At 46.7% G+C, this 26474-nt stretch overlaps 1 protein-coding gene across 5 annotated transcripts in view; it reads right to left on the bottom strand.

The window, feature by feature from the left end:
- Positions 1 to 26474, bottom strand: part of RBBP8 (RB binding protein 8, endonuclease) — a 176028-nt gene that overhangs the window by 128285 nt on the left and 21269 nt on the right. For all 5 annotated transcript variants that reach the window (XM_077270349.1, XM_077270346.1, XM_077270345.1 and 2 more), the window contains 4 exons: positions 19401 to 19443; positions 15515 to 15610; positions 7178 to 7290; positions 3306 to 3381 (listed from right to left, as the gene is read on the bottom strand). In XM_077270349.1, the coding sequence (XP_077126464.1) occupies positions 3306 to 3381; positions 7178 to 7290; positions 15515 to 15610; positions 19401 to 19443 (328 nt within the window). The remainder of the gene's footprint in view (positions 1 to 3305; positions 3382 to 7177; positions 7291 to 15514; positions 15611 to 19400; positions 19444 to 26474) is intronic.

The following is a 26474-nucleotide window of genomic DNA, read 5'->3' as shown; positions in this document are numbered from 1 at the left end:
CCAGAACTAGCCATCTCCACCTTTCTCGACCACCTCACCACCTGGCTACTTCATTTCCTCTCTGCTGACATCCCCACTATCATGGGTGACTTCAATATCCCCATTGACACTTCCACCTCAGCTGCCTCTAAACTTTTATCACTGACTGCCTCCTTTGGCCTCACTCAATGGTCCTCTGAGGCCACTCACAAAGATGGCCACACGCTGGACCTCATCCTCACCCGCCTCTGCTCCCTTACAAATCTCACTAACTCACCCCTCCCCCTGTCTGACCACAACCTACTGACATTCTCTTCCCTCTCCTCACCTAGTGTGCAACCCCCACTCCACAAACTCACCCACCCTCGCAGAAATCTCAGACACCTCAATTTACAATCCCTCTCTGAGTCCCTTCTCACTCTTACAGACATAGCCTCCCTTCATGACACAAATGCTGCTGCCACTTTTTATAACACCACAATAACAGCAACACTCGATTCGGCCGCCCCGGTCATGGATAGCAAAACTCGTACACTCAACAGGCAGCCCAGGTTGACCAGCCTGACCAAAGAACTGAGACGCGCTTCCAGGATCGCTGAGCGGAGATGGAAGTAATCCCGCTCTGCCGACCACTTCACTGCATACAAGCAGTCCCTCGCCAGCTTCAGGTCCACGCTCACTGCCGCAAAACAAACTTACTTCTCATCTCTCATATCCTCCCTGTCTCACAACCCTAAACAGCTTTTCAACACTTTCAATTCTCTACTCCGTCCCCCCGCACCCCCTTTCCCTCCCCTCTCATTTCTGCTGAAGACTTTGCCTCTTTCTTTAAACAGAAGATCGATACGATCAGAGAAAGCTTTTGCCCACAGCGGCCAATGCCCCTCTTAGCTGCTCAACCCTGTTCCTCCAAAACCAGCTTCTCCACCATGGCAGAAGATCAGCTCTCCGCCCTCCTGTCAAGATCACACCTCACCACTTGCACACTTGACCCGCTCCCGTCCCACCTCATCCCTAATCTTCATCCCAACCCTAACACACCTCTTCAACTTCTCACTCACAACAGGTGTCTTCCCCTCATCCTTCAAACATGCCAAGATCACACCCATCCTCAAAAAGCCCTCCCTCGACCCATCCTCTGTGTCTAGCTATCGCCCGATATCTCTTCTCCCTTATGCCTCAAAATTACTGGAACAACATGTCCATCTTGAACTGTCCTACCACCTCTCCTTCTGCTTCCTCTTTGACCGGTTACAATCTGGCTTCCGACCCCATCACTCAACAGAAACTGCTCTAACTAAAGTCACCAATGACCTACTAACTGCCAAGAGCAAGCGACACTACTCTGTCCTCCTTCTCCTGGACCTGTCTTCTGCCTTTGACACTGTGGACCACTCCCTTCTGCTACAGATCCTCCAATCTCTTGGCATCACAGACTTGGCCCTATCCTGGATCTCGTCATATCTGACAGACTGAACATTCAGTGTCTCCCTCCCCCACACCACCTCCTCACTCCGCCCCTTGTCTCTCGGTGTTCCTCAAGGCTCTGTTCTAGGACCCCTACTCTTCTCCATCTACACCTTCGGCCTGGGACAGCTCATAGAATCCCACGGTATGCAGTATCATCTCTACGCAGATCTACCTATCCGGACCTGACCTCATCTCCTTACTTACCAAAATCCCACACTGTCTGGCTGCTATCTCGGCCTTCTTTTCTGCTCGCTTTCTAAAATTGAACATGGACAAAACAGAATTCATCATCTTTCCCCCATATCACTCTACCCCTCCCCCAGACCTATCTATCAATGTCAATGACTGCTCACTTTCCCCAGTCCCACACGCCCGCTGCCTCGGGGTGATCCTCGACTCTGCCCTCTCTTTCAAGCCACATATCCAAGCCCTTGCCTCCACCTGCCGTCTCAAACTCCAAAATATCTCCCGAATCCACGCATTCCTTGACCGCGACACCACAAAAACACTAGTGCAAGCACTTATCTCCCGCCTTGACTACTGCAACCTCCTACTCTCTGGCACCACTCCAATCCATCCTACACTCTGCTGCCCAACTAATCTACCTGGCTCCCCGCTATTCCCCAGCCTCTCCCCTATGCCAAGCCCTTCACTGGCTTCCTATCGCCCAGAGACTCCAGTTCAAAACCCTTACAATGACAAAGCCATCCACAACATGTCTCCTCCTCCATACATCTGTGACATGGTCTCCCGGTACTTACCTACACGCAACCTCCAATCCTCTCAATACCTCCTTCTCTACTCCCCTCTCATCTCTTCTTCCCACAACCGCATCCAAGACTTCTCCCGTGCTTCCCCCATACTCTGGAACTCTCTACCACAACACATCAGACTCTCGCCTACCATAGAAACCTTCAAAAAGAACCTGAAGACTCACCTCTTCCGACAAGCCTACAGCCTGCAGTGATCTTCAACCTACTGAACCGCCGCACAACTAGCTCTACCCTCTCCTAGTGTATCCTCACCCATCCCCAGTAGACTGTGAGCCCTCGCAGGCAGGGTTCTCCCTCCTTAGGTACCTGTGTGCCTTGTTTTTTGCTCTTGTTTAATTGTATTTGTCTATATTTGCCCCCTTTTCACACGTAAGGCGCCATGGAATAAATGGCGCTATAAAAATGTATTATAATAATAATAATAATAATAATGGCAATCCTAATTGACCTAAAAAGTGTAAGGTATAATCTGATTTCATGTCAGATGTTGAGAAAAACCTGCCTATGTGTCTTTTTATATAGTGTATGTAAACTTCTGGTTTCAATTGTATGTGCTCGTAGACTGTCTCATATCGAGGGACCTTTTCTTATAAAGGGAGTTAATAATCTACAGATAAAAATTACTCAATTTATTGACATCTGGAGGTTAAGTAGAATGTGCGAACTGTACATTTTGGACATTCACTATAATTGTTGTACGTCTAAGGCTCTGTTTGGGTAAAATTCAGTTTTATTAATTTTTCCATGTTACATTTTGCAACAAATTGCACCAATTAAAAACTATGCCATGTAACTACCTTCAGATAAATCATGCATGTGTTAAGTGCTTTCATTTATTTTTACAAAATGACAATTTTGTCTATTAGAAGTGAGAAAATAGTTCCAAAATCACAGGCAGCTAAAGGCTTGGAGACATTTTCTGTGACTTTGACATTATTACCAACAGTATTGTGGAGCCATCAATATCAAGGTACCAGAAAGCCCCTTTAAGATTTGTACGTATTTTAAAAGTGTAGTTAGGTAACACCACTATAATTTACCTATATGTATGACTCATGTGTAAGACTGGAACAAAATACTCACTCAGTCTCCTTCTGCATGTGCTCAAGCTGTTTAGAAAGCCTTTTGTTTTCATCCTGCAATGTGATCTTCTCATCCACTGTAGAAAAACATTATTAAACATGTTGCTGCACATTCTGGAAAACTAGAATCAAATCAATCATATTTCTTTTGCAAATGTATGAATAAATCAGGGCATTATTATATTCAATTATCAACTAGATTATTCTGAAACTGTCAGCAGTGATTGTACAGTATCAGATAAGAGAGAGAGAATGGCATTTTCTCACTGATAATTTCATCATGCATTTCCAGTAGAAATAAAAGAAGGATGCCAATGTTAAGGTGCAAGCAAGTATTTATTGAAATAAACATCAGGAGAGCTTAACCAGTTCTGGATGATGTATAGACCTTAAATGTCCAGGCAGTCTACACTTTATTCTGCAGTGATGTTCTAAAATGTCAAGCTGCTAGCATGCGATCGTACAGCTGCAGGAGCGAGGGGGACAGTTGTCAAACGTCCGGACTCCTCATAAATGATGCATTCCTGAGCACTGTGTATGCAATATAGGAAGTGCTGTCGAGACCCAGCCATCATGTTATCAGGCAGCATGGTGGCTCAGTGGTCAGAAGTGTAGCATTGCAGTGCTGGTGTCTTGGGTTCAAATCCGGAAAGGACCGCATCTGTAAGAATGTGTTTGTGTGGGGTTTCCTCCCACAATCCAAAGATATTGATAGATAATTTAGTTTGTGACAGTGATGTCTGTAAAGTGCTGTGGCATTAGTGGCGCAATATAAGAAAGTAAAATAAATAAACAAAAAAAAATAATAATTTGCCAGATCTAGGGAAAGAGCCAGAGCTTCTGGGTCCTGGGGACTCCATCAGCTCTCCAGTGCAGCTGAGGCTGAATTTCCCCTGTAACTGGGGTTAATATGCAAACCCTGATTAGATGGGAAATAATTAAAAAAAATGTTTTGATATGTTAAAATCCACTCCCAATGGTCTTATGAATCTTTATGGGGGAGCACAGTGTGTGAAATAAAACAAAACTAAAAAGAAAAATAGGAACGCAATGTAAAATGTTTTTTTTAGTGGTCCTTAGCAGGCAATCCCTGCATGTATTTATGGCTGTCGATCACCTGCGAGACATGCCGTGACTCGAACATGGTATTCAAGCACGCCGAAGATACTCGATTAGTACCCAAGCATGCTCAGATAACACCCCATATACAATGCTCTGCACCGTTCATTATGGCCCCATAGATGCTCCTTATAAAGCTGTGCCCCATATAATGCTCTGCACCGTTCATTATTGCCCCATAGATGCTCCATTTAAAGCTGTGCCATATATGCTCTATAGCGTTCATTATTGCCCCATATACAGTGGGGCAAAAAAGTATTTAGTCAGTCAGCAATAGTGCAAGTTCCACCACTTAAAAAGATGAGAGGCGTCTGTAATTTACATCATAGGTAGACCTCAACTATGGGAGACAAACTGAGAAAAAAAAATCCAGAAAATCACATTTTCTGTTTTTTTATCATTTTATTTGCATATTATGGTGGAAAATAAGTATTTGGTCAGAAACAAAATTTCATCTCAATACTTTGTAATATATCCTTTGTTGGCAATGACAGAGGTCAAACGTTTTCTGTAAGTCTTCACAAGGTTGCCACACACTGTTGTTGGTATGTTGGCCCATTCCTCCATGCAGATCTCCTCTAGAGCAGTGATGTTTTTGGCTTTTCGCTTGGCAACACGGACTTTCAACTCCCTCCAAAGGTTTTCTATAGGGTTGAGATCTGAAGACTGGCTAGGCCACTCCAGGACCTTGAAATGCTTCTTACGAAGCCACTCCTTCGTTGCCCTGGCGGTGTGCTTTGGATCATTGTCATGTTGAAAGACCCAGCCACGTTTCATCTTCAATGCCCTTGCTGATGGAAGGAGGTTTGCACTCAAAATCTCACGATACATGGCCCCATTCATTCTTTCATGTACCCGGATCAGTCGTCCTGGCCCCTTTGCAGAGAAACAGCCCCAAAGCATGATGTTTCCACCACCATGCTTTACAGTAGGTATGGTGTTGGATGGATGCAACTCAGTATTCTTTTTCCTCCAAACACGACAAGTTGTGTTTCTACCAAACAGTTCCAGTTTGGTTTCATCAGACCATAGGACATTCTCCCAAAACTCCTCTGGATCATCCAAATGCTCTCTAGCAAACTTCAGACGGGCCCGGACATGTACTGGCTTAAGCAGTGGGACACGTCTGGCACTGCAGGATCTGAGTCCATGGTGGCGTAGTGTGTTACTTATGGTAGGCCTTGTTACATTGGTCCCAGCTCTCTGCAGTTCATTCACTAGGTCCCCCCGCGTGGTTCTGGGATTTTTGCTCACCGTTCTTGTGATCATTCTGACCCCACGGGGTGGGATTTTGCGTGGAGCCCCAGATCGAGGGAGATTATCAGTGGTCTTGAGTGTCTTCCATTTTCTAATTATTGCTCCCACTGTTGATTTCTTCACTCCAAGCTGGTTGGCTATTGCAGATTCAGTCTTCCCAGCCTGGTGCAGGGCTACAATTTTGTTTCTGGTGTCCTTTGACAGCTCTTTGGTCTTCACCATAGTGGAGTTTGGAGTCAGACTGTTTGAGGGTGTGCACAGGTGTCTTTTTATACTGATAACAAGTTTAAACAGGTGCCATTACTACAGGTAATGAGTGGAGGAAAGAGGAGACTCTTAAAGAAGAAGTTACAGGTCTGTGAGAGACAGAAATCTTGATTGTTTTTTTCTGACCAAATACTTATTTTCCACCATAATATGCAAATAAAATGATAAAAAAAACAGAAAATGTGATTTTCTGGATTTTTTTTTCTCTGTTTGTCTCCCATAGTTGAGGTCTACCTATGATGTAAATTACAGACGCCTCTCATCTTTTTAAGTGGTGGAACTTGCACTATTGCTGACTGACTAAATACTTTTTTGCCCCACTGTATGCTCTGCACCGTTCATTATTGACCCATAGATGCTCCTTATAAAGCTGTGCCATATATGCTCTATAGCGTTCATTATGGCCCCATAGATGCTCCTTATAAAGCTGTGCCATATATGCTCTATAGCGTTCATTATGGCCCCATAGATGCTCCTTATAAAACTGTGCCATATATGCTCTATAGCGTTCATTATGGCCCCATAGATGCTCCATTTAAAGCTGTGCCATATATAACGCTGCTGCTGCTATAAAAAAAAAAAAACACATACTCACCTCTCTTGCTTGCAGCTCCTCAGCGTCCCGTCTCGGCGTCTCTCCGCACTGGCTGTTCAGGCAGAGGGCGGCGCGCACACTAGTACGTCATCGCGCCCTCTGACCTCAACAGTCACAGCAAGAGGACGGGAAGACGGAGCGGCGCCCGGCGGGTGGAACGTGGACAGGTGAATATAAAATACTCACCTAGTCCCGGCGCTCCTGACGCTGTCCCTGCCTGTCACACTGTCTTCGGGTGCCGCAGCTCTTCCTCTGTCAGCGGTCACTGGCACCGCTCATTAGAGAAATGAATATGCGGCTCCACCCCTATGGGAGTGGAGTCCATATTCATAACTTTAATGAGTGGTACCATGTGACCGCTGAACAGGGGAAGAGCTGCGGCACCCGAAGACAGTGTGACAGGCAGGGGGAGCGCCAGGAGCGGCGGGACTAGGTGAGTATATGACAATCCTCTCTCCCCCTCACCCGCTGACCCTGCCGCCGACCGTGACTCGAGTATACGCCGAGAGGGGCACTTTCAGCCCAAAAATTTGGGCTGAAAATCTCGGCTTATACTCGAGTATATACGGTATTTATAAGGGTACGTGTTACACTGTATAATGTAATCTACCAAAAGAAGAGGAAAAAGTTCTCACTGAGCTCTGTAATGAGTTTCAGGTTTTGTTGTCGGATATTCTCAAATTCCAGTTGCTTTTTTCTCATGTGCTCCTCTGTTACTGCACACCGATCACAAAGCCCGGCCCGTAACCTTGTTAAAAGGGGAGCAAAAAATCAAATTGTCAGTCATAAAAAGTACAAAATCTGCTCTTACCTGCTGCTCTAATAACACAGAAACAACCAGTCTTTTTTAATTGCATTTTATAAACTTAAACCAATATCCAACGTTACACATAGTTTTCACTATTCAGGCCAGGTAGGATGTGAGTATTGATAGGAAGAAGATAGAAGAAAAAGCAGGAAAGTCACAAAGATTAGAATAAGAAACCTACAAGTTTCACTTCAAGTGTTATCTGCAGCACCTCCCTGGCAAAATCCACTTATGTTATATGGGCATTTGGTTATAGATTTTAGCAAGGATATCACCCTATGCATTGCAGCATAGGTGGGGAATCAGGGTACACAAAATACACTATTGTAACGCACAGCTCAGGCCCTATTTAACGGTATTTTTATCTCATATCGAAAAAACGGGGTGACAGGTTCCCTTTAACCGTGGCTCCTCCTCTGCAGTATACACCCCTGGACGGCGTCAGCCGTCTCCAGTTTTATGCAAAAGCATTAGGAGTAACGTAACATGAATAACATAACCATGCCAATAAGAAGGCAACTATGTACGAGCTCAAGAAAACAATATGAGAACTCAACATAACAACGGCCCGGAAAGGGTAACAGGGTGGGAGCTGTGTCCCCCAATTAGAGGCTAAGAGAAAGAGATTTTACGGTGAGTACACAAAAATCTCCTTTACTCTGTCGCCTCATTGGGGGACACAGGACTATGGGATGTCTCAAAGCAGCCCCTGGGTGGGAAGCAATGGAAGAATATTGTGTAGACAGGTCCCTACACTTGGGGCACCGCCGCCTGCAGAACACATCTACCCAGGCTCGCGTCTGCTGAGGACTGGGTATGAACTCTCTAGTGTTTAGTAAACATGTGTAGGCTAGTCCAAGTGGCCGCCTTACACACTTGTTGTGCTGAATGACCCAGGAGGCCCCTACCGCCCGTGAAGAGTGTGCCGTAATACCGTCTGGAAGAGAATTGTTAAGGCGGTAGGCCTCTTGTATGGTGGATTTGATCCACCTGGCAAGGGTAGCTTTGGAAGCTGGCAGACCCTTGCGTCCGCCTTCCGGAAGAAGGAAAAGGGAATCAGACCTCCGGAAGGACGCAGTCCTAGACACATATATACGCAATGCCCTGACAAGGTCAAGCGTATGCAGAGCCTTCTCCACTCTATGAACCGGGACCGGACAAAGGGAAGGCAGAGAAATTTCCTCATTGAGGTGGAAGTTGGACACAACCTTCGGAAGGTTGTCCTGGTAATAAGCCAGAAAGGGCCGTCTGCAGGAAAGTGCTGTCAGTTCAGACACCCTGCGTAGCGAGGGGATTGCCATCAGGAAAACCACCTTCTGGGATAGAAGGCGGAGCGGAACCTCCTTAAGGGGTTCGAAGGGTGGTTCCTGCAATGCTGTCAGGACCAGGTTGAGGTCCCACGTTTCTAGTGGTCGTCTGTAGGGGGGAACCAATCGGGAAACCCCATGAAGGAATGTCCTTACTTGCGGCTTGGTAGCAATGCGCCTTTGAAAAAGCACTGAGAGGGCTGACACCTGGCTCTTAAGCGAGCCCAGGGACAGCCTGGCCTCCAGACCCGATTGGAGAAAACCAAGTAGTTTGGGGAGGGAATAAGGGAATGGGGTCTGGTCACGACATTCGCACCAGGTAAAGAAAGCTTTCCAGGTACGGTAATAGATCTTTGCAGAGGCTGGCTTTCGTGCCCTGATCATGGTCCCAATAATGTCCGGCGAGAGCCCTGCCTGGGTTAGAACCCAGGTTTCAAGGGCCACGCCATCAAATTGAGGGCCCCTGAGTCCTGGTGGTAGAACGAGCCTTGTGATAGAATATCCGGGCGGTCGGGGAGGCGCCATGGGGCATCTGCTGTAAGTTGTACGATGTCGGCGTACCATGTACATCTGGGCTAGTCCAGTGCGAATAGGATGGTTGGAACTTCCTCTTGCTTGATCTTCCTCACCACTCTGGATATCAGGGGTAGAGGTGGAAAAATGTACAGAAGCTGGAACTGGGTCTAGTCCTGAACCAGAGCGTCTGCTCCAAGTGACCGCGGATCGTGTGTTCTGGCTATGAAGTTGGAGACCTTGGCATTGAAGTGGGATGCCATTAGGTCCACATCCGGGGTCCCCCAGCGATGGCAGATCTGGCGAAAAATTTCAGGATGGAGAGACCACTCTCCCGAGTCTATTCCTTGTCGGCTGAGGAAGTCTGCTTCTCAGTTGTCCACACCCGGAATGTGGACCGCCGAGAGAACCGACCCTGTGTCCTCTGCCCAGTGGAGGATGTGTGACACTTCTCGCATCGCCTGGGCACTGCAAGTCCCCCCTTGGTGGTTCACATATGCCACAGCCGTGGCATTGTCCAACTGTATTCTGATGTGAGAGGCTGCTAGTAAGTGATGGAAGGCCCTCAATGCCAGGAGGATGGCACGAATTTCCAGGATGTTGATGGGCATGGTCGCTTCCACTGAGGACCACTTGCCCTGTGGTGTAGGCGCACCGCACCCCAACCCGTCAGGCTCGCATCGGTGGTCAGAATCTTCCATTGACCTGTGAGAAAGGATTTCCCCTTTGCTAGCGAGGTTGGCTTGAGCCACCAGTGCAGGGACCTCCTGGTTGTCGACGTTAGCTGGAACTCCCTGTCGAGAGAAAAGGGATTCCCGTCCCAGGACTTGAGAATAGCTAGTTGGTGAGGTCTGAGGTGAAATTGGGCAAATCGTACCGCTTCTATTGCTGCCCCCATCCTGCCGAGGACTCTCATGGCAAACCGGAGAGATCGAGGGGGTTTGTGGAGGAGGGTGCGAGCTCCTAGGCGGAGAGCCAGTGCCTTGTCCTTGGGAAGGAGCACTAGACCCCTGGAGATATTGAATAGCATTCCCAGGAATGTCAGACTGACTCGGGGTTGATGATGACTTTTGTAGGTTGACTAACCAGCCCATGCGACTCAGAGTGTCGATTGTGATTGAGACGCTTAGCTCGCAGTCCTTGAAGGTGGGAGCCTTGATGAGTAGATTGTCCAAGTATGGAACGACTACTATGCCTCTGGAGTGCAGGACGACCATGGTGGCTGCCATGACTTTGGTAAACACTCTGGGAGCCGTGGCGAGTCCGAACGGGAGAGCCACGAACTGGTAGTGGTCCTGGTCGATTGCGAACCTGAGAAATCTCTGATGGGCAGGTGCAATCGATACATGCAGGTATGTGTCTTGTATGTCTATAGAGGCAAGATATTCTCCCTTCTCCATGGACGCAATGATGGACCGAAGGGACTCCATGCGGAAGTGACGGACCCGTACATATTTGTTTAGTTGTTTTAGGTCCAGTATCGGCCGTACGCTGCCTCCTTTCTTGGGAACTACGAATAGATTGGAGTAGAACCCTCGGAAGCGCTCGGCCGTGGGGACCGGTACTATGACTCCTGCTTGAAAAAGCGAGGAGACTACTTGTTGGAAGGCACGAGCCTTGGCTGGTGGTTTTGGGGGGACAGAGAGGAAGAATCGGTCTGGTGGGTTGGAGGTGAACTCTATCTTGTATCCAGAAGACACTGGTTCCCTGACCCACCTGTCTTATGTAATGGGCAGCCAGACTTGATGAAAGAGCAAAAGTCGGCCGCCTACGGGTGTAGTGTCTTCCGGAGTCCGTGAGTCATGATGAGGAGAAAGTCTGAGATTTTCCCCCTCTGGGCTTAGACTGGCCTGCTTTTGACTGCCAGGTCTTGTCCGACCTTTGCGTCGATCGTGAGTTGTCCCTGCGTGGGGAACGGTTAAGATTTTGTGCTGGACGCGAGACGGACCAGCCCAAGGAGTTCCGAAAGGATCGGAATAGAGTTTGGTTACCCTTCCTTTAAGTACGTTTAGGTTTCAGTTGGGGAAGAGAGGTACTCTCACCCCCGGTGGCGTTGGATATCATCGCGTCCAACTGTTCACCGAAAAGTCGCCCACTGAGGTAGGGGAGGTGCGTGAGGGACTTCTTTGAGGCTGTGTCCGCTTTCCATTCCCGCAGCCAGAGGATACGCCAAATTGTGATGGCGTTTGATGCTATCCCCGCTACACCCCTTGCTGAATCCAGAGCTGCATGAAGCATGTAATCTGCTTCAACTGCTATTTGAACCGCTTGGTCCGACAGCTCAGGAGCGGATGCTTGGAGGCCAGCTTGTACATTTTTGGCCCAGGCCAGAATGGCCTTGGTAACCCAAACTGAAGCGACCGCGGGAGCCAGGAATGCCCCTGCAGCCTTGAAAATTGAACGAGCCTTGCGTTCTACCTGCCGGTCTGCTGCGTCCCTGAGGGTTGAGCTATCTGGCAGTGAAAGGAGGGTCTGTGCTGCTAGTCTAGAGACTGGTGGGTCCACTTCGGGTGGATCTGTCCATTCCTTGGTGTCCTTCTGCGGGAAGGGGTACCTCGCCTCCAGATATTTGCGATTAGCGAATTTTTTCTCAGGCTGTGAGAGCTGCTTTTTAAGGATTGCCTTAAACTTTGGGTGGTTAGAGAAACGTTAGGCGGCTTCAGAGGTCCTTCAAAGGAAATCTTGTGTTCTGGGGCCTCTGGTGGCGGATCAGAAATGTCCAGCACCCGATGAATGGAAGAGATTATGTCCTCAACTAGCGCTGTATTGCTAGGGGGGAATTGGGATCAGGGACCCCTCCGTTTCCCTGTCTGAGTCGGAATCACAGATGCCTTCCGAATCGTGTGTATCACTGAGGCGTCCCCTGCTGGGTGAGCTGGGGAGGCCTTCTCTGGTCAGGGATTGCGGAGATCTGCATTGTCTGCCCCTGGAAGGGGATGGTCTAGATGACCTGGAACTACGGTGTCTCTCCCAAGAAGGGGATGACCGTTTGCTATGGGATGACGCAAATGGACTTGACATATGGGTCTGCTTGCGTCCTGACCTAGACGTGGATGTGCCAGGTTCGTCCTGTTCCTGAGTCAAGCTCTCCCTTTGCTGGGTAACGGTCATAGCCGAGGCATGACTCTGCAGAGCCTGAAGCAATGTGGAGGTTAGGTTATCTATAGACTGCGTCATAGATTGCGACATCTGAGTGACCCATTCCGGCGTGGCATTATACTGTGTTCCAAATTATTATGCAAATAATATTTCCTCATATTTTCTCTAAATTACCTATCTGAATTGCAGTCATTGTTATTTTCCAGTCATCTACTATTCTAGTATAATTGCAATGTTTTGGAACAAACTGCCTATGAAAACAGTATCTTTTTTAAAAAAAATAAAAACTCAAAATGCATGTTCCAAATTATTATGCACAGCAGAGTTTTCAACCTTTTTTTATTTTGAACAAAAAAAAATGGAAAATTGTGAAGTTATAAGCATTATCAGCTTATTACAAAATGAAATCAAACAGTTTTCAAGTGAAAACTTTATTCTAGGTGATGTTACATTTGCACATAGGACCCCTTGTTCGAAAGAAGCTTCTGAACTCTCTCGTCCATTGAATTTGTCAGTTTTTGGATGGTTTCTGCTTCAATTGTTTTGCATGTTGACAGAATACCCTCCCAGAGCTGTTGCTTAGATGTGAACTGCCTCCCGCCATCATAGACACTCCTTTTGATGATGCTCCAGAGGTTCTCAATGGGGTTGAGGTCAGGGGAAGATGGTGGCCACACCATAAGTTTGTCCTCTTTTATGCCCATAGCAGCCAGAGATGCAGATGTGTTTTTTGCAGCATGAGACGGTGCATTATCATACATGAAAATGATCTTGCTGCAGAAAGCACGGTTCTTCCTCTTGAACCATGGCAGGAAATGTTGTTTTAGAAACTCCACATAGATTATGGAGTTCATCTTTACCCCTTCAGGGATCATAAAGGGGCCGATAATCTCTCTCCTGATGATTCCAGCCCAAAATATTACTCCACCTCCTCCTTGTTGGCGCCTTAGCCGTGTTTTCATGGGGTGTCCATCAACCAGCCATCCTCCACTCCATCCATCTGGACCATCGAGCGTTGCACAGCACTCATCGGTGAACAATACAGTTTGGAAGTCAGTCTTCATGTATCGTTTGGCCCACTGGAGCCGTTTCTGCTTGTGTGCAGTGGATAGAGGTGGTCGACAGGATGGCTTACCCACAGCTACAAACCTCTGAAGGACCCTGCATCTTGTTGTTCTGGGGACGTTGGAGGCAACAGCAGCTTCAAAAACTTATCTGCTGCTATGACAAGGCATTTTTGCAGCTGCTCTTTTAACCTTACGCAATTGCCTATTGGAAAGAGTCCTCAATTTTTCCTTATCACCACGCACACGTGTGTGCTGGGAATCAGCTACATACTTCTTGATTGTGCGATGATCACGATGAAGTGTCATGGCAATGTTGATTGTAGTCATGCCTTGACCTAAATACTCCACAATTTGTTGCTTCTCAGCAGCCGACACATCCTTTTTCTTTCCCATTTTGGCAAAAAATGTAGGCTGCTTAATAATGTGGAACAGCCTTCTTAAGTAGTCTTGCCTTTATTTGGACACACCTGCCAAACTAATTTGCACAGGTATCTGCAATTGCTTTCAGTGATATAAAGAGCCCTGACACACATCACCATCAATGAGTTTAAATGACAAACAAAGAAATTCTAACCTTATCACTCCTAAACTCTTTGTGCATAATAATTTGGAACACAGTGTAGACACCGAAGCATTGGCAGGGGCTTCTTGAGGCTCTGACACAGTAGTCTGGATGCAGTCCTGGCAGTGCGGGTACGTGCTGCCGCTGGGGAGAGCGGTTCTGCAGGCTGTGCAGAATGCATAATAGCAGTCCTGCCTGGTTCTCTTGGACCTTGAGCCTGGCATAGTGCACATAGTGCATGAGGGCTGGCTATGCAGAGGACCTACATGAATAGCTATGCAGAGGAACCTATAGGGGAGCCTTACAGGGAATATGGATTCAGAGCCGAGTAAAAAACCCAGCTGTGATCTTACCCCACCAGTTTGCCCCTAGGTCCAGCGCCGAAGATCCACAGTCCTGTGTCCCCCAGAGACTGGCTGGCCTGGTCCTGCTGACCGGGAGATGCAGGGTTAATCTGCAGCAGAAATGGCCGCCAAGAAGAGGAGGAAGGGGGTAAAGGGGGCAGAGCTGTGTAAAAATGCGCCCTTTCTGTCTCGATCCGTCCCCTCTATAACACTGTAGAGTGTCATATTTGTCATCCGGGGGGCGGGCCGGGGGGGCGGAGAGGCGGCGGCTTCAGCTAGGCCGAAGCCGCAGCCTAAATTAGATGCCTGATGCCCAGAAAGGCTTCAGGCCGGCGCAAAAGTCCGGGAGGGGGTCGGATCTGAACCGGACCCCCCGGATTTAAAGGCAGGATAGCGGTGGGGGTATAAGCGGAAAGGGGGGCCCGGTGAGAGGTCCCCCTGAGGCAGTATAGAGCTGGTGCAACCGCAGAGACAGGGGCGCAGGGAGCCCCGTGTTTCTATTGTGCCATGCTTGCCTGCACTCCCCCCGGCCCCGACAGGAGCCCGCAGCTGGGCTGGGGTCCCTGGTTGCAGGTGCAGTGTGCTGGCCCATTGCTGGGAGCTGCAGAGTGCTGCCTGTACAGGCCCTACCTGAGGCGTCTCAACCTAATGCCTCCCAGAGGGGGATTAGAGAGGGTGCTGCTGTGACCATCAGGGGGCGTAATCCTCACCTCGACCTCAACCCAGAAACCAAAAGGAATTGGGGAAGGAGGGGAGTCTCGACTTCGAACCAGCACCCGAGGGACTGGGGAAGGAGCGACATGGGGAATAGCCATCTCGACTTCAACCGGGCACCCCATAATAGGGAGCCGAGGAAGGAGCCATGCCGGGAGTCTCACAGGAGACCCACTTTTCTTCATCTGTAGTCCGTCGGAAAAAAAACGGAGTAAAAAAAAAAAATGTTTTAGGTGTGCCTCCTATGCGACACTAAGCAAAAACTGGAGAAGGCTGACGCTGTCCAGGGGTGTATACTGCAGAGGAGGAGCCACGGTTAATCTTTTTCAGATTATGCATAGTGTCGCCTCCTAGTGGACAGCAGCATAACACCCATGGTCCTGTGTCCCCCAATGAGGCGACAGAGAAAATGTCATGCGACTGAATTCAGACACAAAAACGACAGACTAACCAATTGCCCAAGCATATTTATGATAAAACCTAACCAAACCGATTTTTTTAAATGTGCCCTATTGTAAACATTTTCAAGACACCTCAGGAATAATCAAACTATTTTACCTGTCTTCAAGAACTTTGATTGTGTCATGTAGCGCCTTCTGCTGCTCTCTTAGCTGTTGGTTTTTAGTGTAAAATTCTTCAAGTCTCTGGGCATCCCTGTTTAGGATAAGAACAGATTGTTGAGCTGATTTTCTTTCCTGAATTGTAGCATTGAGGGAGGGGTAAAACGTGTTGGAAATGGGAACATATGATAGAATATGCTTCGGTAACTACAGTCGTGGCCAAAAGCTTTGAGACTGACATAAATTTTGATTTTCACAAGTTTGTTGTTTCAATGTTTTTAAATCTTTTAGATGTTTTTATGGTAACTGAAGTAGAATTATAAGCATTTCATAAGTTTCTACACTTATTACAAATTTTAAGTAAAGACTTAGGCTGTGTGCACACGTTGCAGATTTTTCGCTATAAAAACGCATACACTATGCATTCCAGAAAAAAACACATTGCGGTAAAAAACACAGCATGTTCATTAATTTTGCAGATTTTTTTGCGGATTCCCCACTATATTATTGCATTGGGAACCTCCAGAAAAATCCGCCAAAAAACCGCACCAAAAACGCGGTAAAAAAGCGAGAAAAACACTCAAAAAACGTATGCAGATTTCTTGCAGAAAATGTCCGGTTTTGCTCAGGAAATTTCTGCAAGAAATCCTGACTGTGTGCACATAGCCTTAATATTTACAGTGTTGTCCCTTATTTTTCAAGAGTACTGCCCTTCAGCCTGGCATAGCTGTCTGTTTCTGAGCCAGTGCACGTCTAATCAGTGCTTGGCACAATTTCTGTTGGTCCATTTGGTTTTTGAGAATTCAGGTTCTCAATGGGATTGAGATCTGGGTAGTTTCCTGGCCATGGACCAAAAATGTAACCGTTTTGTTCACTGACTCACTTTGTTATCACTTTTGCCTTGTGACACGGTCTCCATCATGCTGGAAAAAAGCATTATTCATCACCAAATTGATCCTTGAATGTTGTGAGAAGTTGCTCTTGGAGGATGGTTAGATCCCATTACTTACTCATGATAGTGTTCTTAGACAAAATTGTGAGTGATCTTAATCCATAGGATGAAAAGTCCAACATATGAATAGTCTCATGATTGTCCGCAGGAGAAAAGGTGGCACTGCCATAAGTCCTGTGTCATGCCAACAGTAAAGCAGCCCGAGATCGTTCACGTGCATGTGGAGTTGACTGTCATCCATGGAGTGGGCTCACTCACAGTTTTGCCAAAGAACACTGCAATGAATAGAAACTTTTAACAGGAGCAATATGGTGATTAAAGGGAACCTGTCATCCCCAAAATCGAAGGTGAGCTAAGCCCACCGGCATCAGGGGCTTATCTACAGAATGCTGGAATGCTGTAGATATGCCCTCGATGTATCCTGAAAGATGAGAAAAAGAGGTTAGATTATACTCACCTGGGCGGGCGGTCCGATCCGATGGGCGTCGCGGTCCGGGGCCTCCCATCTTCATAGGATGACGTCCTCTTCTTGTCTTCACGCTGCGGCTCTGGCGCAGGCGTACTTTGTCTGCCCTGTTGAGGGCAGAGCAAAGTACTGCAGTGTGCAGGCGCTGGGCCTCTCTGACCTTTCCCGGCGCCTGCACACTGCAGTTCGTTGCTCTGCCCTCAACAGGGCAGATAAAGTACACCTGTGCCAGAGCGTAAAGACAAGAAGAGGACCTCATCGTAGTAAGATGGGAGGCCCCGGACCGCGACGCCCACCGGACCGGACTGCCCCTGGGTGAGTATAATCTAACCTCTTTTTCTCATCTTTCAGGATACATCGGGGGCTTATCTACAGCATTCCAGAATGCTGTAGATAAGCCCGATGCTGGTGGAATTAGCTCACCTTCGATTTTGGGGGGGGACAGGTTCCCTTTAACAATGCTTTTTCCAGCATGATGGAGCCCCACTGTCACACAGCTACAGATGTAACTAAGTGTCTCAAAGAACAAAACATTGACATTTTGAGTTCATATTTAGAAAGCTTCCCAGATCGCAATCTCATTGAGAACCTGTGGCCAACCCTCAAAAAGCAGGACAAACAAAACCACAGAATTGTGAGCATTCAAGCATTGATTAGACAAGAATGGGTCATCATTTAGGATTTAGCCCAGAAGCAGATATTCAGCTGTCAGAGTGAAGTGCAGAAGTCTTGAAAAATAATGGTCACACAGTAAATATTGAAACTTTACATAAACGTAATGTATTTGTCAGTAAACGATTAAACACTTATGAAATGCTTATAATTCAGTAACCATAGAAACATCTGACTGAAAGATCTAAAAACACTGAAGCAGCAAACTTTGTGAAATCCAAAATTTGTGTCAACCTCAAAACTTTTGGCTACGGCTGTATGATGCACATACGTTTCAAGGTTTGCTCAGTTAGCTAAAGAAGAGTACGTGCAGTTTTATGAGATGCAATACTGCATTGTGAGGAATGTTGTATCTCTTCAATTACATAGTCAAATCCGCACATTGCATAAAAGGTTAGTGGGCTAAGAAAGGCTCTTTTGTAGACCCAATAAACTGATAGAATTTTGTAGCTTGCTTATACAGCAATGCTGTTATATCAGGGGGTTAGAAGAGATCACCCATGAGGTCCCTTTCCAACTCTAACATTCTATGATTCTATTACCTTATAGTGGGGAGTTGCTATATAAGCAATTTATCATGATAATGAAACAAACTCCCATCATGGTTTACAATATAGGGGAAAAAAAATACCATCAAGGCTGAGGTTTGACGATGACTTTGGTGGCAATATTTGGCAAAGATTGCTATGTGCCAGTGCTATATTGCAGTGTAATGCAGGTGAACATCATGGGGGCATGACAAGCAAGTTGTTAAAAAAATAATAATAATAATAATAATAATGAGACTGAATCCATATTTTTGTGATTTGCTTGTTGCAGTCTCGATACCCTGGGGTTGCAATGCAGCTCCAGTCACCTGCATTATGCTGTGATGTAGCAGTACAAAGCAATTCTGGCCTGAGCAAATTTTGTCGAAGTCACCGTGTAGCCTCAGCCTAACTCGTGTCAAGCACAAGAGAATATTAACTACCCACAAGGCTGATTTTACTATAAATTAGGGCAGATAGCATATACAGCAGAATGTTGTCAATAGCCACATTTAAGTACGGTATGTTTCTCCGAATGCTGCATGTAAAGTGAGTGACAATTTGGCAAAGAATTACATTGGCAATCATGGTTTGTGACCCAGTCTCAGAGATCATTAGATTCAATGGGAAAGCTTGGAAAAACATAAGGCTTTCATTGTCGCACTGGTTATCAGCTCTGAAATATTAAACCTCAGGTATTCAACAAGGGTCAGTGAGAACAAGAATGCCTATATACAGCCATTGTATCTACAATGGGATGCTTGTCAAGAGGCTCCAGCAAACAATAATTCAGGTATTTGGTGTGGTATGCATTAAGTCACAAACGAAGAGCTCTGGTAATATTCATCATCCGCAGACAGTAGGACTGACTTCATCGTGTGAAACGTGTAGAATCACCAGATTTACCTAAATGTAGATTATAACAATCAATTATTCATTCAGACATTATTACATTTTCTGTCTGCCAGGTTACATAGCATTTTCTTGTATCTATAATGTAAAGATAAGTTATCTAGGGAGAGACTGCGGATCCCTAGATCCATTCTGCAGTCACTAAATGCTGCATGGAGACCCACATGAAGGAAGGTTGCTGGAGCCTGTAGTTCAGCTGCTTGCTGAGACAAACACGCCCTGAGAGTCTGAGGTTCTGTAAATTGTATACAGTAAGAAAAATTACATGTATGGTATAATAAAAAGGATCGCACGACAGGAGGGATCCACATACTGTACTGCAGGGTATAAGGGATTCCCCGCTGTTAACACTTACAAACATCTCTGTGTCTTCAACTTGTTAATTTTCATTATAAGTTCTAAAAGCAAAATAAGATTTAATGTTAGAGGCAAAGAAAATTACTTATACAAGTGACTAAATATAAAGCATGGCTAATACAAGGATATGATCAGACCTTTTCTTTTGTATTGTTTTTGCCTCTCCCCCATTTAACAGCAATAACTATTAAAAAAAAATATACATATATATTATACATTATATATATATATATACACACACACACACACACACACTGTACGTAATGTGCGTGCTGTAAAGCTATAAATGTATATTACACATGCTGCGGAGAAACACTAATAATAAGTTTATGGAGAAAAGTTTTAAATAGAAGCTTTCTAGACCTGGGGTGCACGATATAGTTAGGTCCATCTTACGGTCCAGAAAAACAAGGCAATTTTTTTAACAATCAAAATATAGAAAATAAGCTATTTTTGTTTTCTGTTTATATTTTTTACAGTTCATGTTTCACACCAAATAACCTTTAGAATTCATTCAGTAGGTTATCATAGTAGTGTCAATTCAGAATGTTTTTTTTTTTCATTTATTGATAATTATTTTTTGCTTCATTTATGCAATAAAATTTATTTTATGTCAAAAAAATATTTTTTTTGCAGCAAGACCTTTATTTTTTGCAGATGTTTTATATATGTATATTTTTCTATCAAAATTTTCTCCCCAAGAGATTTAACATTTCTGGAGATATTTCTTTACCCCTTATTGATCACTAGATGGTAGCCCGATTCTAACGCATGGGGTATTCTAGAATATGTATGTAGTTTATTTATGAAGATTTTAGAATAATACATTTAATACACAGGATTCGGCACATTGCACAGCCCACGTAGTACATTGCACAGCCCACGCAGTACATTGCAATGTGGGCATCATATCCCTGTTAAAAAAAAGAATTAAAATAAAAAAATAGTTATATACTCACCTTCCGTTGGCCCCGAATCCAGGCGAAGCGTTTACCGACGCTCCTCGCGCACTCCGGTCCCAAGAGTGCATTGCGGTCTCGCAAGATGATGACGTAGCGCTCTCACGAGACCACTACATCATCATCTTGCAAGACTGCAATGCATGGAGCGGTCACCCGGGCGTCGCGAGGAGCGGGAAAATAGTAGTTACTCACCGATAACGGTGTTTCTCTGAGCCCATGACGGCACCACGGAGAGAGGGGATCCGCCCACCAAGGACAGGAAACCTACAGATAAAAAGGCGGTACCTCTCTCCCGCATCAGTTTGTTTGCAGAGTATAACGGGAACATCAGGTTAATGATCACAAATGTTACTACATTACTAAACCTTAAATAAAGATACCGCGTGCTTATAGATTATATACATAACTAACATTTTAAATGTGTGCACACCCACGCGTGAGGGAGGGAATGTACGGGTGCCGTCATGGGCTCAGAGAAACACCGTTATCGGTGAGTAACTACTATTTTCTCTGTCCCCCATGACGGCACCACGGAGAGAATTGCAGAGACTGTCTACATTAGGGAGGGACTACCGCTTCCAGAACCCTTCTACCAAAGGTGGGGTCTGAAGAAGAATTTAAGTCCAACCGATAGTGTCTAAAGAAAGTTGAGGGTGAAGACCAAGTAGCAGCTCTACATATCTGGTCTATTGTTGCTCCGGCTCTTTCTGCCCAGGAAGCCGCCATCGCCCTAGTTGAATGAGCTTTAACTTCCCCTGGAGCTGGCATCCCACTTGAGGTATAGGCAAGGTTGATGGCATCTTTGATCCATCTTGCCAACGTACCCTTGGAGGCCTTCTTGCCTTTCCGAGGGCCCTGAAAACACACAAAGAGAGACCCTTCCTCTCTACACTCCCTAGTAGCCTCCAGGTAATGGATGAGACACCTTCTAACATCCAAAGTGTGTAGTGATTTTTCCCCCTCGTTTTTAGGGTTAGGACAGAAGGAGGGAAGAGAGATCTCTTGGGACCTATGGAACCGGGAGGCCACTTTTGGTAAGTATGCTGGGTCAGTTTTTAGCACTACCCTGTCCTCCAATATTAGCGTGAAGGGTGGCCCTGCTGACAAGGCCTGTATGTCGCTAATTCTTCGGGCTGAAGTGAGGGCTACCAAAAGGGAAGTCTTAAAGGATAGAATCTTTAAGGGGAGTTCTTTTAAGGGCTCAAAGGGTGCCTTGGTGAGGGCCGTGAGAACTAGATTTAAGTCCCACTGTGGGGCTCTACGTGAGGGTAGAGGCCTAGATCTTTCTGCTGCTTTAACGAATCTGGATACCCAACGATTCTTTGCTAGATTGTAATTAAATAGTGCCCCCAGTGCAGCAATATGAACCTTCAGAGTGTTAGTGGCTAGGCCTTTTTCCAGCCCATTTTGCAGAAATTCTAACACTAATTTGAGAGGGATTCCTTCGGAGATTTTTGCCCCTGAGGAAGAGAGGAATTTCTTCCAGATTTTACCGTACTGTCTAGTGGTTGTTAATTTCCTACTTTTTAAGAGGGTTGACACTAGACCTTGGGAAAACCCTTTCTCTATCAGTAACCCCCTCTCAAATTCCAGGCTGTCATGTGTAACCTCGCTACCTGCGGGTGTGATACTGGACCCTGGAACAGGAGATTGGGCAGGTCTGGGAGTATCCAAGGGTCTGTTATGGACATCCTTCTGGCCCAGGAAAACCAAGTTCTCTTCGGCCAGTAAGGGGCAATCAATATCACCCGGGCGCTGTCCTCCCTTATTTTCCTGAGAACCGCTGGTATCAGTGTGGTAGGGGGAAATGCATATGCTAGTTTGTGCTTCCAAGGAATCATGAAAGCATCCAGTGCCACCGGGTTCCCTGCTGGGTTTATGGAACAAAAGGGGGTCACCTTCCGATTTAGATTGTTTGCGAAGAGATCTATTGTCGGAACCCCCCACATCTCCGTTATCCGATTGAATATGGACTGGTTCAGTTCCCATTCCCCCTGTTTTAGGCAGACCCGACTTAGGTAGTCTGCTTTGACATTGTCCACCCCTTTTATGTGAAGTGCCGTCAAAGATGCTAAATTTTCCTCGGCCATCTGTAAGATTGAGTGTGTGACTTCCATCAGTGGTTGAGAGTGTGTTCCCCCCTGATGGTTTATATAGGCTACTACCACTCTGTTGTCTGAAAACAGTCTTACATGATGTGAGTGAAGGGGTTTTTGGAATTTTGTAAGGGCGAATTTTACTGCCAGTAACTCCCTCATGTTGGAGGATGCCTCTTTTATGTCGTCTGACCATGTCCCCTGAACCACTAGATCGTGTAGGTGAGCCCCCCACCCGAAGGGACTTGCGTCTGTGGTTACCACCTTTGACACTGGAATGACCCATGGTAGACCGCGGGCTAAGTTGCTGTCTTTTGTCCACCAATCTAGCGAGAGAATTGTTTTTAATGAGAAGGTGAACCGACCTTCTAAATTTCCCTTCAGGAAAATTTCTTCCGCTAATGTCTGCCATTGCAGCTGCCTTGTATGTGCCTGGGCCCATTGGACGGCAGAGATGCAAGCGGTCATGGACCCGAGGAGAGACATTGCCTCTCGTAGTGATATAGAGGGGAGATCTCTTGCCCTGGACACTAACCCCACCATCTTTTGGATCTTTTCTTGGGGTAGGCGACATTCCTGGGAGATGGAATCCAATGTGATCCCCAGGTACTCCTGAATCTGACTCGGTATCAGTTTGGACTTCTTCAGATTCAGGAGCCACCCCAAGTTTCCCAAAGAGTCCATAACTAACTGTAGCTGATTTTTGCAATGTTGGGGAGAATTGCCTATTATCAGCAAATCGTCCAGGTATGGGACGATTAGGGTGTTTTGTTTCCTCAGGTCTGCCATGACTTCCGCTATCAATTTGGTAAATACCCTTGGGGCTATTGCGAGACCGAATGGTAGGGCTGTAAACTGGTAATGCTTTACCATCCCTCCTATTTCGATTGCCACCCTGAGGAATTTTTGGAAGTCTTTGTGAATGGGGACGTGGTAGTATGCGTCCTTTAAGTCGAGCACTACCATGAAACAATACGGAAACAACATTTTGACTGCTGTCTTTATTGTCTCCATTTTGAAGGGTTCCACAATCAGGTGTTTGTTTAAATTTTTTAAATTGATAATCGTCCTGAAAGAGCCGTCTGGCTTTTTCCTGAGAAAAATCGGGGAGTAGAACCCTCTCCCTCTTTCTCGGAGGGGGACTTCCAGAAGAACCCCTTTGCCTAGTAGTGTTGTGAGTTCCTGTTCCAGAGCTATCCGCTCCTGTGGAGAAGCTCTCTGGGATGTTATCAGGAAGGACGGCTGAGGGAACGTAAGAAATTTGAATTTTAGTCCCGACTGTACCAAATCCAGAATCCAGGCACTGCTGGTTATCTTTTCCCAGGCTGAGAGAAAGAGGGACAACCTTCCTCCCACCTGGGGCAAAAGTTCATTGTGATGGTTTTTTGGGATCGGTGGGGCTTTTGTTGAAGATAAACCCTTTGCTCTTGTTCTTTTTGTCTTCCCATCTGTCCTGCGGTCTAGGTGGCTTTCTACGGAAGAATTTTTTACTCCGAAAAGGACGTTTATAAGATGGATATTGTAGGACGGGAAAGGACTTCTTTTTGTCCCCTGCTTTCTCCAAAATGTCATCCAGAGTAGAGCCGAAAAGAAATTCTCCCTCACAAGGAATATTACAAAGTTTAGCCTTTGTTTGGAGGTCTCCGGGCCAACATTTGAGCCAGAGGGCTCTTCTGGCTGCATTGGAGAACACCGCTGACCTGGCCGAAAGCCTGATTGAGTCTGCCGACGCATCGGCCAAAAAAGCGGCTGCCCCTTTCATTACTGGTAGGGTATTCAGTATACTGTCTCTGGATGTTTTGTCTTTGAGCTGGGTTTCCAGCTGGTCAAGCCACACCATAAGGGAGCGGGACGTGCAAGCCGCAGCCACCGCTGGTTTTAGGCCCCCCCCTGCTGCTTCCCAGGAAGTTTTTAGGAAAGCATCTGCTTTCTTATCCATGGGATCCTTTAAGACCCCCATGTCTTCAAAAGGTAGGGCAAACTTTTTTGACGCTTTAGCGATTGCCACGTCTAATTTAGGTGCTTTTTCCCAACAGGAGCATGCAGGGTCTTCAAAAGGGTATTTCCTTTTGGGTGTAAGTAGGGCCTTTCTTAAAGGTTTTTTCCACTCTTTATTTATTAAGGCTTGTATTTTGTCATTAAGGGGAAACACCCTTCTTTTTTTCTGCTCCAGTCCACCGAACATTATGTCTTGGACAGATTTTTTGGTGTGGGAATCAGCGAGGCCCATGGTACTTCTGACTGCTTTAATTAGGGAGTCTGTTTCTTCTAATGGGAAACAACTACGACCTTTCTGAGAAGAGGATGATGAAGAGGACGATGAAGAAGAATCGGAGGAATCTGAACTAATCTCCCCACTATCTGAGGGACTAGAGTCAGATATAGGGATGCTATGTTTAATTTTTTTACGTTTTTTTTCCCCCCTGGAGAGACTTAAAGGTATCTTCCACCTGAGTTTTAATTAATGTTTTTAGCTCTGTGGCGAACCCTGGAAGCCCTTCACATAGAGTCTCTTCTATACAAGATTTACATAATCTTTTTTCCCAGGAGGCAGGTAAATCTTCTTTACAAAGGGCGCAAATCCTATGTTTGGACTTCCCTGCGCTCTTCCTTCCCTAAAACAACAAAAGAAAGGTAGGCTCTATTAGCCGGAGCATTCACGGAGATCACTCACCACCTGTGTACCCTCAGTACCGGTTGTGGATGGTCCGTATCGACAGTATGATGCTCCTTCGATCCGGATGCAGCACTAGAATTTTTGCTGTGCTGAGATCCAGACCGTGCTCCAGTTGTACGCCGTTGGACCTGAGAGGTAACTTGCCCCTGCTGCCGGCGTTTTTGCTGCTGCTGCTGCTGCTGCGGTGCCTGCGTTTGCTGCGCTGGTGAGTCCTGGAATTCAGGGTCACTCATGGCTGAGGAACGCTGGCTGTACTCCAATAGAGCAACTAGCCAGGAAGATAGTACTCATTTAAATAGTTAGTGCGCCGGTTTCGCGCGCTCCTCGCCGCTGGATTTGCGCATGCGCGAATCCCAGCATGCACCGCGCCGTCCCAGCAAGCTCTGCGCCGCCCAGAATGCCCTGCTCCAACCAGCAGGCATTGCGGCACCCGCGCATGCGCGATACCAACCCGGAAGTGCGGCACCATGCCGCTGATGCTTCCTGGAGCGCTGTTCACGCGCGCATTGTCGCGCCGTGTACCACCTTATGGAGGGACCCCTCACCGTGGCTTTCGCGGGTGTGCCATGTGGAATCCCCTGAGGATTCCTCTAGGAGCCGCAGCGCTGCTGCTGCAGCCCCCCGCTCACCCTCGAGACCTACTGATCCCAGCGGTGGCGCATCGGGTGGCCCAGCCTAGCCGAGGCAGGGAACCCCCGCTGCCTGAACCGGTCTGACTGGCCCCGGAATCCAACGACGATCTGAGGTAAGATCTGCTGCAGGTCCCGTCAAGGACAGGAAACCAAACTGATGCGGGAGAGAGGTACCGCCTTTTTATCTGTAGGTTTCCTGTCCTTGGTGGGCGGATCCCCTCTCTCCGTGGTGCCGTCATGGGGGACAGAGAAAGGCCGGTTCTGGATCCGAGGGGCCGACGGACGGTGAGTATATAACGATTTTTTATTTTTTTTTATTATTTTTAATAGTAAAAAGTTGGTCACACAGGGTTAATAGCAGCGTTACCACGGCCCGTTACCGGTGCCATTAACCCTGTGTGAGCGCTGACTGGAGGGGAGTATGGAGCGGGCACTGACTGCGGGGAGTAAGGAGCGGCCATCTTGCCGTCAGACTGTGCCCGTCGCTGATTGGTCGTGGCCTTTTTGCCGCGACCAATCAGCGACTTGGATTTCCATGACATGCAGAGTCCGCGACCAATGAATATCCGTGACAGACAGACAGAAGGACAGACAGAAAAACGGAAGTGACAATTACATAGTAGATTCTATTTCATTGCAAGTCATATATCCATATCTGCCTCCGTTACAAGGGAAAAGAGCCCACTTGAGTGACCGGTCACAAGC

Source organism: Ranitomeya variabilis, chromosome 6, assembly GCF_051348905.1.
Source record: "Ranitomeya variabilis isolate aRanVar5 chromosome 6, aRanVar5.hap1, whole genome shotgun sequence".
Classification (NCBI taxonomy): domain Eukaryota; kingdom Metazoa; phylum Chordata; class Amphibia; order Anura; family Dendrobatidae; genus Ranitomeya; species Ranitomeya variabilis.
Note: the sequence above shows the minus strand (reverse complement) of the source record. Positions and strands in the feature narration are given on the sequence as shown.